Here is a 17,137-nt window from a genome sequence, read left to right as displayed (position 1 = left end):
AAATTGGCAACGTCCACTGCAACATTGTGACAAATATTGGTTTTGTTTTAACTTAACCTCTTGCACAACTAATTCAGTGAAACAGACAATCAATTAGTATCTTGTGTTTATTTAAGTTCGAGTAAAATTTCTGGATGCTGAATGGTCAAAACAAGTTTTGTCTTCAAAAATTCACCACACACAGACACACAGCCGCAGTTTTTGTTAGTTTCTGTATTGAAAGAAAATGATTCAAAATATTTCTTTTGTCTGATTTTAGTATTTTGTAATTGTTATTCATATGACTTCCTCTATAAAATACCAACATTTTCACATAACTTTATATATTTTTTCCATCTTTTTGCCATTTTTAAATATTAAATGATTGATGTTTTGATCAGTAACTCAGTACTTGACTGGCATTTCTTTACCAAATACTTTTTAAGTCATTTCTTCTTGCTTTGACTTGAGTAAAAATATGTTGAAGTAGTGCTACTGTTACTTTATTGCAATTTTTGAGTACTTTACCACCCTTTGAAACGTATAAACAATCAAACTAATACACATCTACACATATCTGATTAAAACAATAAGTAATAAACAACTGACCAACTGACTGACGGACATAATAAAAACTCGCTGTTAAGTAACCCATATGCAAATGTTCATAGAAGATGGATTTATTTTAAGGTTGTGTTGTTTTTTTTTTTTTTACACATTCCTATCAGGAGCAACAGATTGGTAGAATTAATACTGCAACTCTTCATCTTTTCTAAACAAGGTAATCTGTAGTGTCTTCCAGCTCATGACCTTTTGAACACACAACTTTAGTGGGGAAAAAAACAAGAAATCTCATAGTCCTGACCTTTATTCGCAGATCTACGCTGTGTAGCACCTTGTGGTCGGCCCGGCTCTGTTTGGTCAAGTGGTTGCTTAGAAATAAAACCCTTATGTTTTACGGCTACCATCATAAGGTAAGATACTGCGCTCCTATGGATAAACAAAGGGATTAACCAAACGCACACTGGCAAGAAATCAGCCTTTAATCCGTCCTCCTGTCCTTTATGTTTACCTCCTCTCTATCTGACATGTCGCCTGACTCTTTATTTATCCGGGTCTCCTCCTGATTCTGTGCTGCTTTAACAATCAAGCATAGCGGTATTAGTAGCAACATAAGAGCAGAATTGATTACCGGATCGATGGCGGCGGTGGTTGTTATGGAACCAAAGTGTAAAAGATGAGTGAGTGAAGCAGATGAAAGGAAAGGAAACACTGGTTACGCTGTGAGTTCTCGCAGCTTGTCAGGCCTTTTTTTTCACAAAAAAAAAATTTATAAATAAAAAATCTTGTTTCATGTCTTGTTTTATCTCTGATGCACCAATATAACGACATGGACCTTAAGAGAGACGTGTTATTCATAGCCCAGCTCGCCCTTTATCTTCCTCTGATGGCTGGGCTGCTTTCATCCAGGAGGGCCTGCTGGTCTCACTCCTGTAATGTTCCATCATTTTGATTCAAAGGATTCAGTAGGATCCACTCTTTGTGCCACTGTGGAGTCCTCCGCTGCTCCTCTTTGTGCTTTCAGGGGTTTCGAACATCATGAGGCTATTACGTATTCTCTTTCTTGGTTCTCCATCCCTCCCTCTCTGTTGGTGTAGAGTTTGCAGGGTTGGCACTGGAAAAACAAGCAGACAGATAATGGTAGAGACGGCATCATCCGGGAAAACTTTGTTTTCTTACGTTATTTCCTTCAATTGCTTATTAAAAATTTTACGTGTCAAAAATGTCCGCTGACTTATCTTGTCTGTGTGTATTACAGTGCCTTGCAAGCGTATGTTTACACCCTGGAAGTATTTGGTATTAAACTACATTACAACCACAAGTTTATATATTTTATTGATATTTTATGTGATAAGATATCACATAAAATGTGATAAAATGTCAATGCTAGATATTTATACTTCCACCTACTAGAGCAAAATTGCAAGGTGAAAGAAAAATGATTTGCTGATAATGATCATTTTCAACTCACTTCACTTCCTTGAACACAATTTAGTGTAATTTAGCTTCAGTTTAATTGTTGCTGTTTCTTAAAGATATCATGAAGCATCAGAGGTAAAGTAATGGAGATGTTTTATTTCAAAAACATCCTAAAATTTGTCAGCACAGCTAAATCCATCATTCTTGACCCTCCCTTGGTCATAAGACATGAGGTCGACCCCAGGACTTTTTTACTGTGTGTGGGGTCTGGCGGTGTCGCCTGACACACATGCATTTTGTGTGTGTGTGTGTGTGTGTGTGTGTGTGTGTGTGTGTGTGTGTGTGTGTGTGTGTGTGTGTGTGTGTGTGTGTGTGTGTGTGTGTGTGTGTGTGTGTGTGTGTGTGTGTGTAGTTTCGGGAACTGATAGTCTGACGAGACTGGATCAGACTGAATCTCATCATTTAAGTCTTAATCTTAAATGATGAAAATTACACCTAAACATTTTGTGATTCTTGTAGTTTGTTTTTTAAACTTTAGTCCTACTAAGGTGTGTAAAACCAAATAATATAACCAAGGTCGGTTACATTGTTTTTGCCTTGCGCTCAGTATTTGATCTATTGTGTCCATGTAGGTATTTCAGAAGTAAAATCCACCTCACATTGTTGAAGAAAGAAAAGAAATGCATCCACATCTACCTGAGTTGCAGATGGCATTTCTTGAGGGAGAAAAACACTGAAAGGTGCGTCACGAGTCATAGATTTTGCCTGCTGAGAATAAAATTGAAGCAAGAAACTGATAAAATAAATAACATCTGCAATAAGGTTGAAAATGAATCACACATGAAAACTATTTAACTAAACGGCCTCCAAAAGTCAAAGACAATCTGTTTTCCTTTTTTTTAAAAAAAAAAAAACCTTTTTAAACAAAATCCATTAATTTCTCTTCTTTTGCCTCCTCTTTTAGGGTCTTACATTAATTTCAATATTCTTTAACAGTTACAAAGGCATTAATGGAAAATTGGACCCAGAGGATTAAGCTATACGTACAACTAAATTTTGGTTCATTGAGTAAGAAAATGTCCTGTCTCCTAAAAAGTTCATTTCAATTATATTATATATAAATCTATATCATATATACAGCAAATCCCACAATAAACACGTCTGCATCACCTCCATTGTTTGACACTTACAGTATATCAAAGCTAAGATCAAGCTAAAGTGCTCTTGCTCCTTGAGTCGGAAGCTTTTTGTAAAAATTATTTTTCTCTTAAAGGAAACGTGCGTTTCACAGTGCAGACCAGTTTCTGTCATATGTTTTGTTTCCATTTTAAGATGCTTGTAATGATTCCTTGTAAAGCTCAGGCTCCGAGTCTCCAGGGAGCTGATTACTCACACACTTAAATCTCACTGCTCGTGCTTTTCAGACTCCTTTGTCAGCTTGTTGGAGGGAAGGCTGTGGGCTTTTTCGCTGTATATGGGTTTCTCTGCTGGACCCCATTCGTCAACATTATGGCTGCAGTAGTTGGGCCCTGAGGCCGCCTCTCCCTCCAACACCTGCAGCTTGTCAGCGTGCCCTGTTGAGCATCGGCTCAGCCACAAGCTGGTTTGATGGCACGCGTCCCCGAAGAAACGGTGATTAAACCGAGAGGCACGTCCAGAGCAAATGTTATGTGAACAGTTAATTTCCTGGACATCAGTAAACAGCTGTTAAACTTTCTTACCTTCTGCTTTGCGTCAGTGTCATCTCTTCGGGCTTCTGCGCTACATTTTGGATCCCAATACACTCCGTGGAAGAGTTGAGGTTGTCGAAGTGGGATTCTGTTAAAAAGCTGCAAGCAGCTGATGTTTTCCTCGAACTTTCCCTTTAAGGAGCTTGATTTATCCAGTTGTGCCACCACATCTCTGTATCACCTCTGAATGAGCTCAGTTTCATTGCCCTCACAAGCATTGATAACCACGCAAAGTGGCCGTTTTATTAGTTATGCTTTGTACTTTAAGTATAACTGTATCAGTCAATTCCAAGCAGGTTTTACCTGCACCTCACATCGATCAGTTTCTCTAGTTTGTTTGTGATTTTTGCAGGAATTCACCAAAGCTCAGATTCTCGCACTTTTTGCCGCTCACTCATGATTGTGAGCTTATTGGCACGTTTTTGCAGAAGCGATCCAAAGCATTGAATTTAAGTGACTGATTACTTCCAGCTGACGGTGACAGTATTTCTACCTTCTTCTCTGCTGCTGCCTCATCCTTGCTTGCTGTGAAGTTGTGGTCCGTGACCGACGTGGCGCACGGACCACAAGTCACATTTATTGTCTTGCATAAGCGCAAGTATTACAAAGTAGCACCACAAAAATCACTGATTTTCATAGCAAAAAAGTCACACAAACAGTCGTGAAATCCTGGAGGGGCTGATCAATGTGAAAAGAAGTTCAATATTATTTCATTTTAAGCAGTACTTATAGAATGGATACACAGTTGTTTATTAATATTTCATCTGCTAAAATGCCAGAATGTATTGATGAAATCCATTGACAAACTGGTAACATTTAGCAGTTTGTAAATGGATAGTTTAATCGATTCATTCTACCGGCCCTTTGAGAATATTCATAGTCCTGATATTGCACAAAATGAAAATAAGTTTGATACCCCTTCCCTAAACATAACATTTCCTGTCATCAATCTCAACAGCACAAAGTCGTCTGTGCACACAGTTGCAGGTGGTGGAAAACAGTCCTGAAATGTCAGGATAAATATATTTTGTTCACTCGCTGAGCGCTTACCTTCGAATGTGATTAGCTTGTTTCTCACATTTTTCTAAAAAAAAAAAAAAAAATTTTTTTTTCTCTTCATCCCGATATCAAAGTCCTCTGTCTTGGCTTCTGCCAACCCGTACAGTGTGCATACCGTAACTTTGCCAGGAAGTGTTTCACATATTTTTGAAGGAACAGCCTGATCCAGGATGTTTGGAATGGTGAAGATTAAACTATATTGAGATGGATGAGCAATATTTAAACTTCAGCCGACAGACGCTTTGTTGTGGCTTTGTGTAAAACCTTCTTTTATCGGCTTGTTGTTCGGTAACTGACTTCAATGATCTACATTTCTCTTTTAAAAACTCTTACTTCTTTGTTGTGCCTTGATGAAAGGAACAATTGACTGTCAGGTAATAATAATAATGAGCACACTAAACGTATATCTGCCACCGCCCGATCGTTTTTCAAGACCAGAAGCCAATAATGTCTGAAAAAGCGGCTAAATCTCCTAAAGATAATCAATGTAATGACACTACTCACTATTTGTCACCTGCTCACATCAATAGATTGTTTTTCTTACTTCTGTTTGCCCTCACTGAACAATTCTCTCTGCAAAAACCTGAGCGATGGAAGTGGGCAAAACAGCATTTCCAAAACAGATAAAATGCTAAAGTGGAAACCGCGCTGAGGTTTGCAGATAGAAGTATTTCTCATCATTTAACAGCTCCGTGGTCCCAGATGTAACACTTTTCCATCACCGTGTCCGAACATAACCATCCGATGACAGATATTACAGACCCAGTCTCTGCTCTGCTAAAAGGTCATTCACTTATATGGCAGGTACATTTTTTTTATTATTATTTCTATGTCTTTCACAAAGAGAGGGGAAAAAAATGTTTAGAGTATAAAAAGGAACGAATTCAGAATGTTCTGAAACCATCATCAACGATTATTCACAAAGCCTGAAAATGGCGTTTGGAGAATCCATTCTCTTCCAGATGATGAAATGATTTTTACAAAAGGCCGCAACGAAGGCCTCTGACCCCAGAATGAGGCTCAATATTTTCATCAGACGTTTTAGTATTCATTTTTGTTTGTGTTCATTTGCTCATCTTTTTTTTTCCCCAAACAAAGGGTGGCCCTGTAATCTATACAGGAGCAAACGAGCACAGAGGAATAATTGCAGCTGAAACCTTGATGAAATACGTTTTGAAGGGCGACATGTCCACCAACACTAACAGGATTATTCATCTGTGCACTTATCCACTGTGCTATTTGTTTTCAATAAGTCCTTAAAATGTGCGTCGCACTTTAAAAAGCGCCGGGCTGCTATTTCATGCACAGACACAACAGTGTAATTTATTAAATTATCACTCAATTAACTATTTTTTCTTTAGTAATTAACCATCAGTGCAGGTCACGCTTTCTTTATAATGTACTAAAATACTTTTTTTTTTGCACATCACTGATGCACAGACTTACTTTGTAGCTCACAAACTTGCTTTGAAATGCACCTTTAAACTTTAATTGTATTATCTTCTATATTTAAGACCGTTTAAAATTGCTGTTTTTGATTTTGGTGTTGAATTCATTAGAATTATGGTTCAGTTTTTGAAACTTGGTTCTGAATTTCTTCTATTCATGCCTCTAAAACAAAACATTCATCAGCATCAACAAGCCGAGTTGAGGCGTACCTCAGAGAGGGTTTCTTTTCACCACTGAAATCCTTTTTTTGTTCAATTTCAAAAAGAAAGGAGCCTTGCAAGGCCACGGTTTGTCTTTATGGTATTCAATCATGGGTGACGTAGAACCTTCTCAGTCAGTTCTCGTAAATCTGACTCCCGTCTTTCAGTCTTGTTGGTTTCTTCAAGATGACGTCTGACAAAATATTGTCATCTGACATTTACTGTTGTAGCACCAAATTTGCTACATCTCTTTTTTGCTGTAAGGGTAAAACGTTCTTGTCGCAGTTCTTCAAAATGACTTGAAGAATTTAATCCACCACTGTAGATTATACAGTGGTGTTAGGAACACGGCAAAATCCAAATAAAATCTCTCTTTTTTTTTTTTTTTACTTGTCCTGTCCAGCAGTGTGGAAATCAGAATTTCATTGATTAGTGTCAAGGTGCTTGTTGATCTATTTCCACAAGCAAAGATTATGATCCACTTGATACATACAGTATATGTACAGTATATATGAAACGTTAGGACAGGATCAACCTCCCCACCCTTTGTTTTCGAGTTAAAAAACTCCAAATGATAAGCACAGCTTATTTTTTTTCAGTCTCACACAGGTGAAAGGTCAGGCTCGAGTCTTACCCGAGGAGTCACGCAGGTCGACAAGGCTGCTGTTTGGCAATCAGCTTTCTCCGCCGTCTGTTTGGGTGACGGCTTTCAAGACAGGAATCAACAGCAGATTCAAATGTGGGGTTCGAGTTACGAATCATTCGTTCCCCACAGCTGCAGGTACATGCTCTGCTGCGCGCGACTTTTCATATTTCTTCTGAAGCCCATGGGAAATGAATGGCCGCGTCAATCGTGCAGCTGATCCAGAGGAGAGAAAAATACAAAGTGATGGCTAGAAGCTTCACACAGACACAAATGTGACTTAAACAGAGGAAGGGATATTGGTACCTGAGAATGCAGAAAGAAAGGAAAGGAAGGAAGGAAGAAAAAGATAAGATGGAGAGGCTGTTCAAATGAGACAAGAGGGAGACCAAAGCAACATTTTGTATGAAAAACAAACACTTGAAATGAGACCATTAATATCAGAAAGACAGATGGCATTTAAAAAAAAAAACAAGAGAGAAGTACACAGGAAAAACACCCTACTGAGGCTGCTAGCCAGTGCATATGTTGTGTGAAAACTTCCTTATGAATTTTAATTTGTTTGCTAATTAAGCAACTTCCCAGATGACTGTTTTGCCTTCTGGGCAGCAGCCAGACAATGAGGAGGCCTCAGATTCAATCTGGTGAAGTGGAGACTGGAGCAGCCTGTGTTCAATTTGAAGCAATATTTGATGTTGGTGTATTTGACTTATGAGTATTTAACGCCTTTCGATCAACCAGTCAAAGTACATTTCAGAATCAAGGCATTTCAAAGTGCGCAGACAAACAAGTCAAACGTCTCGTGGACAGACGAGACAAAACTTCAGCTAGTTGGTGATGGTGACTAGATGAATCACTGGGGCTTTTAAAGCTAAGAACACAGTACCTGCTGTCCGTTATGTTGGCGGCGGCAGCGGCAGCATCATGTTGTGGTACTGGTGCATTTCACAAAGTAAATATGAACAAGGAGAATGTCTAACTCCTTCAGCATCCCTTAAACAACATGGACTGAAGGGGTGTAAAAGGGGTCTAAAAGTGAATGCACTTTTTTTATTTGCAATAATTTTGTAGTTTTAAAATATTTAGGAAAACATAGTATATTATATGCCTCACACTTTGCAAAAATGCTTGGTGTTGACACCAAACCCTTGGTGTTAATCTTATAATACAATATTTGTATATACAGGGCAGTAACGTGTGAAAGTGCAATCAAGTTCGGAGGAAAATTACTTTTTTGCAAAACGTGATGGATCAGTTGGCAAGCCAAGATCCTGGGCTTAAATTCTGGCTTTTCTGCATGGAGTTTGCATGCCTGGACTGTCCCTGGGTGTCCTGGGTTTCTCCCATTGTCCAAAAACATGACTGTAGCTCAGTTTTCGAGTCCTTCCCATATCGGCTCACCAGGGCCAAAAGGCCGGAGTCCACCCTGACGACTCTGATGGCTCAAATTAGCATCCCTTCTTCAATTGTAAATGTGGTCGTTGACCGTCAGGCCAGAAGGTAGGAGTGTGAATAGTCCATGTTGGGGGTGGGTATCTATGATACCAGCAGGAGATCAGGTCTCCTGTAGGTAATCATGCAAAAAGTGTAAGCAAAAGAAATCTGGGAGACTTTGCACATGCAAATTTGCATGCAGCCTTTTGTGCTGTGGAGGATAAATAGGTGACTGCTTCACCTATTTAGTTCACAAGAACTAATGGCATTTATTTCAGTCATAATCTTGCGGGGGGTGACCAAGGTTCCATCACTATGTGACAGCTGGTCAGCAAACCTGGCAAACATGATTGACATGGCAGCACTGAATGCACATGTGCTTTATCAGGCATGCATTGGGGTGCAGGAGAGACGGGTGGACTTCCTGGTTGAGCTTGCAAAAGAGTTCGGTAACTCTCATGTGAGTGAGAAGAAGGCACACAAGGAAAAACTGCTTCGGCAACAACCTTCCACACCCAGCTCAGGCAAAAGGGCGAAGTGTCAGGTCAACCATCGATGCAGGATGCGTGTCCTGAGGCTGAAACATCATCAGTGACCCCTCACACCCCCACCATGGACTGTTCTCCCTGCTGCCCTCTGGAAAGAGGTTCTGCAGCATCCGGTGCAGGCCCACCTGGTTCCGAAACAGCTTTTTCCTACTTGCCATCAGACTGCTGAACTCTTAACTGGACTGCACTCAAAAACTGGTCTCCACTTTATACCTTGCACATGTACAGAGCTAAATAACTTCTATTTTACTGTCAGTCCTGCACTTTATATTTTATATTTAGATTTATATTCATATTTTATACTGTTGAAAATGACAACAAAGTCAGTCGAAGTCGAAGTCTAAGGAACAATTGTGCAACTGTGAGATGCGTTGAGGCCATTACCAGGGTACTGATAAGGTAATGGCCCTATTTACTGAACAAAAGCACCTGCTAGATAAAATCCTTCAGGCCAGTTGGACTATCGAAGCCGAAATAGGTATACGTCAAAGTGGACTAACTCAAGCTATTCTAGTGTTAATTCAGCTGCTAGATGGATGAACCTTGGACACAGTTGACTCATGTGGATTAGACTTAATCCATGATAAGGCACTGAAATCTTGCTCTTAGACCTGGGTTGCTATGCACAGATTTTGTGTTTTCGCAGTATGGTGTGTTGTTATGACCACCATTGGACTCATGTTTTCAAACTGCTAAGCCAACCAGGCAAGTGTCGGTGTGGATTTTAACATAGTAATTTACTCAAGGACGGGCCTGATGTGATTTTGCTGACTCCCCAACTCGATCGTCACAGTTTGTTTCACTCCGATTCTCCCTTTTGGGCGCGTAATTTGCCATAACAAATGCCGTTTCTCCAGGATGCGCCGCAATTAGATCCTGCAGCTTTGTGTCAGCCGCTCATTCAGCTCATGTTGCTGTCAATAAGCTCCTTTTTTTTTTTTAATACTGCGTTTGGGGCATTGTGTGAATAGGCACAATTGTTTCACCAGCAGCAACAAAAGCAGGATTAGTGAAGCTGGAAGCTCTTACGTTGGGCTTTGATTGACAATAACAACGCTCCGAACGGCCTCGGCTATTCTTCAGTGCAGCTTGCCGGAGCAGACATGCTCTATATTTATCCCCGCAGATGGGTGCAATACCGTAACTAATGAGGCTAAACCTGTTATCCAGAGACTAAATGTTTATCCTTCATGTGTGATGCGTGCCTTGTCTCCACAGTTTCATCCTGGTGTTTGGCTGTCTGGTTCTCTCGGTGTTCTCCACCATCCCTGCTCACCAGGAATTCTCCTCGCACTGCCTGCTCATCCTGGTAGGACACGCAGACGGGCCGACACACACACTTCCTGACAGACTGGTTCATTAAACCAACACGTGACAGCCAGAGGACGCATGCCTACTTAATAATGTATAAAGGTATCATTAAAGGGAGATTATTAGTCATTAATATGTTTGCCTAACATAGAAGGTAAAAGATTGAACCTTTCTGATGTCTAATGGGTTCTAATTTTCAGTGTAAGAGGACGTCCAGAATTAAACCTTGACGGTACGGATATTTCTGTAAAGTGAGGAAAATGTAGTCCTCGATTAGCTATATTGTGTTTTTTTTTTTTAGTTTAATGAGAGAATTTCACAGTTCAGGCTGTAATTACCCACATTTAGAGGTTTGTGTGAAGCATATACATTGGATTTAAGAAATGTAGACTGTTGTTCTGGTCTTGTTTGACACTGTAAGTCTCTTCACCTTTAATTGTACCTGGAACATGAACTCAATGGGCAAACAAACTTTTCAGAGGGGAAAACGAAACAAAAAAAAATGTCTAGGCTGACTTGAATACGGCTTTTCACAGGATTTGCCCATGATCTCTGACAAATTAGGAGTATTTTTCTTTGCATAGAATAATGCCGAAGATGTCCAAGTCAAGATGAGCCATGTCGATAGACCGCTACACAAAAACACAGACTGCTCTATTAAATCAAGTGTCGATTCCACAAAGTAGTACTCAAGGATGTTTTGCACCTGAATCAGAGGAAGATTTCACTTTGTTTTTCCACTTAGATTTACCAGTTATCATCTGGGGCGTGTGTACGCAGATTATATACACTGTGGCTGCAGGAAATCACAATTGGTGTGAGTGTGAATACTCGCTGAAACGGTGTTACGATTCTCTAAGTTTGTGTGTTTGTTAATGATGCTCACAGCAGCAATAGACTGCTGATTTTGCACACCCAGGCCTGTAATGAACGTTGATGAAGCTCCACTGCTAGGTAAAGTCAATATTACACTCACCCAAATTAGTTTAACTTGTGCTTATGTGTGCTTAAAGGAGTAATCCGTCTGCCAAACAAAAGCCATAAATCTGTAACAGAGTTTAATTGGATGCATAAACTAAATCATATCTCCTTCTGTCTATCAAATCTGAATTTAGCGACGACTCTGCAGTTTTCCTGGCTTCCACTTACATGCCTTTACCAGATTTTGTCATTTATGATAATGTAACTTAAACATTTCTCCTGTTACTTTCTTTCTGTTGCATTGTTTCAGTGGATCTGTGGGTATTTCATATGAATTCCGGTTATGTGTAGATTTAGTTTGAATTTAGTGCAGGCTGTAATATTGCAGTCTGTTCCTAATGAGTTTCTTCTCCCACTCCTGGTTTTGATTTGTAATTTCCACGTTTGCGTCCATTTAGTCAGCATGTGATGTCCTGGAGTTACTTTTTGCTAATAGCCAGATCTTTCTGGTTATAACCACTGCTTGCACCAGTTGCAGGGTTTGTTGGTAGATTCATGTTTTTGAATTAAATAAACTTGAAAAAACGTCTTTCTTTTTTTTTTACCGTTTTTATTAGTTCATTTGGATTCCTGTTGATTGTGTTTTGACAAAAAGCTACTAAAGCTGCATCTTGTCACATGACTGAACCTGTGTTTGATTGTTTTGTTTTTTTCAGCATGCTAATGCTAACAGTTATCTCCTTTACATTGTAAGGATGTTTAAGTGCCATAGGCCATTCACCTTTTAAATGTTTAAAATAACCTTCTAGACAAAACCTGATCTAATTTATTCATTTCTGGGTCACAACTTTTCACAGTTTTCAACTTAAAAAAAAAAAGGACATGAATTAATCCAGAATTAAATTTTTTGAAACTTAAATAATCTTGGGACTATTTGAAAAATGCCACTGCTGTTCTTAGGTGAAGTCACTCAAGAAGAGGTTTTAAAGATTTAAATCACATTTAGAAAACTCATATTTATGATGTATATTTGTTTGCAATGAACCTTTTTATCAGCTTTATTTCTTCTGGACTCCTTTTTTTCCTTTTCTGTGACTATTTAAAGTTGTTTGTGTGTGTGTGTGTGTGTGTGTGCGTGGGTGTGGGTGTGTGTGTGTGTGTGTGTGTGTGCGTGTGCGGGCGTGTGTGTCCTGAAGGAATTTGTGATGATTGTAGTATTTGGCCTGGAGTACATCATCAGGATATGGAGCGCTGGCTGCTGCTGTCGATACCGAGGCTGGCAGGGCCGCCTCCGCTTTGCCAGGAAACCCTTCTGCGTCATAGGTGGGTCTAATAGGATGATAAATACGAAAACACACCAAAGATGCAGCTTGAAAATATTTATGTTACGCTGCATTTGTTCAGAATAGAGTTGAGATGCTCACAAATTTGCATGCAGGAAGATTGTTAGAGTGTAAAGTTCTGCTGACTTTATTTGCCACTTTATCTGTGCCGTATAAACCATTAATTAGAGTAGGTTTATGGTGTAAACACTGTAATAGAAATAAAAACAAGCAAACAAAAAAAAACTTGTCATGAATCAATAGCTGTTTTTAAAGAAGATAGATGACTGCCTGGTTGGATCTAAAAACCAGGTGAGAAACCAGTTCCTGTTGCCTATATTGTGCTTCCCATGACCTTTAATTTTCACCGCTTTACTCCCCAGACATCATCGTACTTATCACCTCGGTTGCTGTGGTTTCTGCTGGTAGCCAGGGCAACGTCTTTGCCACCTCTGCTCTGCGTAGCCTTCGCTTTCTTCAGATCCTGCGCATGGTGCGCATGGACCGCAGGGGAGGGACCTGGAAGCTGCTGGGATCTGTAGTTTATGCACATAGCAAGGTGGGATATCTACGTTGCCTCTTTTTTCTTTTTTCTCCATTTGGCGTTTCCATCCCGCTTTGGGATGTGATGACTTGTTGCACGTCAGTGTTGAAATGTTCTTGTTGTTTCACTTAAAATAACCACTAAGGAGCGATTTATGCTGTTTTTCACTTATGCACGTTCTTGTACTCAGTCAGGGTTTGGCTTTTGAAACGTGTCTAGTACGTTTACATTGTGTTAAAGAGGAGTGAGAGCACACTGAAAGGTACAGCGCAGAGCATTTATTAATGTAACAATATATATAAAAATGAATTAAGTGTATAAATATTTAATGTATTGCTGGTGTAATCCAAATGAAGTATCGCTACAGATGGAGGAAGTATTTACATTCCCCTGTTAAGTGCCAGCACTGTATGTCTGCAAGTATAATCGTTTTAAAAGTACATGATAGATCAATTTTATTAACGGGAGAAGACACGTAGTACAGAACATAAACAGCCTTACATCAAGCACGCAAGTAAAAGAGATTTAGAAAAAATCCCGTTGGGACTTACATTCTTACTACATTGTACAGTGACTTACAATGCATTCAGACTCTCTAGCTTTGTTGTTTTTTGTCTATATGGCCACCTTGATAGACTGAAATAGTCTTGCATAAAATGGAAGCCTAAAGAAAAAGATCCAATTTTTACAAGTAAAGGTTGTGTGCATGAATAGTTGGCTGCTCTTATTCTCATAACTATCAGCTGACTTCAGAAGTTGCCTACTCAGTGAATAATCAGCCTGTGTGTAAAATTAAATTTGAGTTTAAATCCAGGTTTTTGAAGGTCTGAGAGGTACAATAGAAAAATTACTGAAAGACAACCCCATCATAAAGACAAGAGTATGTATTATTTTCATCTGGTTCAGGAACTATTTTTATTTAGAAGGGATACGGGAACATTATTTATCTTATGAATTATAGAATGAAAAAGGGGTATGATTATATAAGTCAGACTTCATCATACTCCTTTTCAGACTCAGTGAAACAACAAGTGTTGAATTTACATGTATTTGAGTTTGTATATTTGGTAAGAAGGTATTGTATTTACACTTTGAAATATGAAAGTCTTGCTTTATTTTTATGCTTTGTTTGTGAACGAGTTTAAAGCAGAATTATTTGCTAAATTCATCGATAACGCATTCGATCAATATGAAAAGTTTAATGCGCAGCGTTACATTGCGCAGGTTAATCACATTTTAATCACATATTTTGAAAAGCGTGTGATTAATCACCATATGTCAGCGCTAGAGTGAGACTAATCTATTATTTTTAATTGATTGTGAAAAGAAATATACATAAATTTCCATATATAAAAGAAGAAGAAGCTATAGATAACAGTCACAGGATGTTTATCACCATAATTCCAATACTATCTGGCTTAAAAACTTAATCATTTTGTTTAGGTTGAAGACTTATTTGGTTTCATATTTTGCATACCTCATTACAGGATCACAGCCCAGGATGTCCATTTGTTTTGTTTTTGCCCATTTATTTTCTAAAAATAAAAATAAAAATCTCAATTACTTTTTTTACCCATTTGTAAACAAATAATTACAGGGACTTCAGGGACTGTTTGCCACTTTCCTGTCAAAGCCCAAAATGGAAGGTCTTAGTAAACGCCAGAGTGCAAAAGGAAATTTTCCTTTAAACTCTCGGTTGTTCCAATGTCTGCTTGCAGGAGCTGGTGACTGCTTGGTACATTGGGTTCCTGGTGCTGATCTTCTCCTCTTTCTTGGTCTATCTTGTGGAGAAAGAGTTCAACAAGGAGTTTGACACATACGCTGACGCCCTGTGGTGGGGCACGGTAAGGACACACATCAGACACACTCACAAGCGTCTCTTTGATTGTCACACTGTCCCAGAGATGCTGTTTTCAAACTCAGCAGGGGACTAAGGCTTACATTTCATAGGATTTTTACATTTGATATGACTGAGTTTGTCTCCTTTTAACTGATTAAGATACGCAGGAGCTGTTTTGTGGCGTCGTGCAGTCTGTCATACTTTTTGAGTGTAATATATGGGACGAAGGCCTTTTTCCTCACTTTTTGACATCAAATCCAACCTGACCTAATCTAGGTTTGGTTTAATTACCAAGACTTTTTCTATTTACCTAATGTCAGAAGACGGGGACAAACTTTTCGCATAAATGTTTATTGCTTTACTAAACTAGAAGTGTTAATACACTGAGATTATAGTGTTTTTAAGTCATTTGTAACAGCTAAGATGAGAATTTTGTAGCTTTGTAAATTTCCAATAAGTTAAGTCACAGTATTTGAGGTAACTAGGTAATACATCTGTGAATGGTTTTTAAGGCAACACCTCAAATATAAGGAGTCTTTGTGTGAAATCAAGGAAAAATGTAAGAAAAATCTGGCAAGGTGTCAAAAACAGAATTGCAGAGAATCATAAGTTAATTTCTTAAAGGTTTTATTATTAGATAAGTATAAAAACCATATGAATGTCTGGAAAGAAGCCCCAGAAATTAAAGTGATTTGAAGCAAAATATGCATCATTCAGATAATGCATAATGCACAAGTCCTGCAAGAACATGGGTGGGAAGGCCAGTCAGAAAGGAAGAATCCATTGCTCCAAAAGCAACATTAAAAAATCCGATTACAGTTTGGAAATACACCATGGGATAAAAGCCTTACATTTTGGGAAAATCCCCTTATTTCTTGGTGGCAGGTTTTGTGGTCACAAACTAAAATTGATGGAATGACATCATGAATAAAGAATATTATAAAGAAATGTTGAAGCAACATTTTGGGATATAAGGAAGTTGAACCGGTGGCGCAGTTGGTAGCACTGTTGCCTTGCAGCAAGAAGGTCCTGGGTTCGATTCCCGGCCCAGGGTCTTTCTGCATGGAGTTTGCATGTTCTCCCTGTGCATGCGTGGGTTCTCTCCGGGTTCTCCGGCTTTCTAATTGGTCTCTCTAAATTCTCCCTAGGTGTGAGTGTGTGTGCATGGTTGTTTGTCCTGTCTGTCTCTGTGTTGCCCTGCGACAGACTGGCGACCTATCCAGGGTGAACCCCGCCTCTCGCCCGGAACGTAGCTGGAGATAGACACCAGCATTTCTGTGCTGGTGAACAGAAAATTGATGGATGGAGGAAGTTGAACCAAATGAGCGCTGACACTGAGAAAAGCACCAAATTTGGCTTGAGGACAACAAAGTGAAAGGTTTCTTTTTGCCCATCACAAAGCCCTGATCACTGTTTCATAGAAAACTTACTGGCAGAGAGGAAAATAATTAAAGTAACTCAACCAGCTACATCAGGAGAAATGAGCCAAGAATTCCTGAGTTATTTAATTTCCCTTTGGCATCAATAAAGTATGTTTGAATTTGAATTTAAGCAATTACTATAAACTATTACTGTCACTAGAAACGTTAGCCAAAATATAATATAGTCATGAAGTTCAAGAGGAACTTTTTAATTCCCAACACCAAAGCTATGTATGTATGTTTCTACATTTGAAGAAAGTGAGAAGAAATCTCAAAAAAATAAGATTTTCTGGTTATTCTGGTATTGATCAAATATGATTTATTTTTGTTATTACTAACTGACTTGAAGGAGGAAAATCTGAGTTATATTTATTGTATATTGGTAAGAGAAAAAAAAGATTAATTTTGACAGTATTATGTAAACTTTCAGTTTCAAATATGAGAATTAAAATTGAAATCTAAAATCCTCATATATTATTTTTTAATACTTAACTTTGGCCCCTTCAACTGCACAGAAAATGAGGCACTTTAAAAAAAAAAAATCCTGTAATGCTGGGCTGCAGTTTTGACAACAGTGCTATATTTCCATTTTCACTTCCCACTGTGACCCTTGTAACACCAGAAATCCAGGAACCACCACAAAGGTGTTTTTCTTTCTTTCTTTACTTTTTTTTTGTCTGTAGTCACGCTCGGCTGGCCGCACCGCACTGTTTCCTCCTATATCCTCCTCTGAAAACATGGAAGCAGACAAGACAC

At 38.8% G+C, this 17,137-nt stretch overlaps 1 protein-coding gene across 2 annotated transcripts in view; it reads left to right on the top strand.

The window, feature by feature from the left end:
• LOC111606659 (potassium voltage-gated channel subfamily KQT member 5-like) overlaps positions 1 to 17,137 on the top strand; it is a 112,630-nt gene that overhangs the window by 64,350 nt on the left and 31,143 nt on the right. For both annotated transcript variants that reach the window (XM_023327780.1, XM_023327781.1), the window contains exons 2-5: positions 10,241 to 10,331; positions 12,451 to 12,577; positions 12,960 to 13,135; positions 14,839 to 14,964. In XM_023327780.1, coding sequence (XP_023183548.1) covers positions 10,241 to 10,331; positions 12,451 to 12,577; positions 12,960 to 13,135; positions 14,839 to 14,964 — 520 coding nt within the window. The remainder of the gene's footprint in view (positions 1 to 10,240; positions 10,332 to 12,450; positions 12,578 to 12,959; positions 13,136 to 14,838; positions 14,965 to 17,137) is intronic.

Source organism: Xiphophorus maculatus, chromosome 22 (assembly GCF_002775205.1).
Source record: "Xiphophorus maculatus strain JP 163 A chromosome 22, X_maculatus-5.0-male, whole genome shotgun sequence".
NCBI lineage: Eukaryota > Metazoa > Chordata > Actinopteri > Cyprinodontiformes > Poeciliidae > Xiphophorus > Xiphophorus maculatus.
This window is presented reverse-complemented; position numbering and strand designations above follow the sequence as displayed.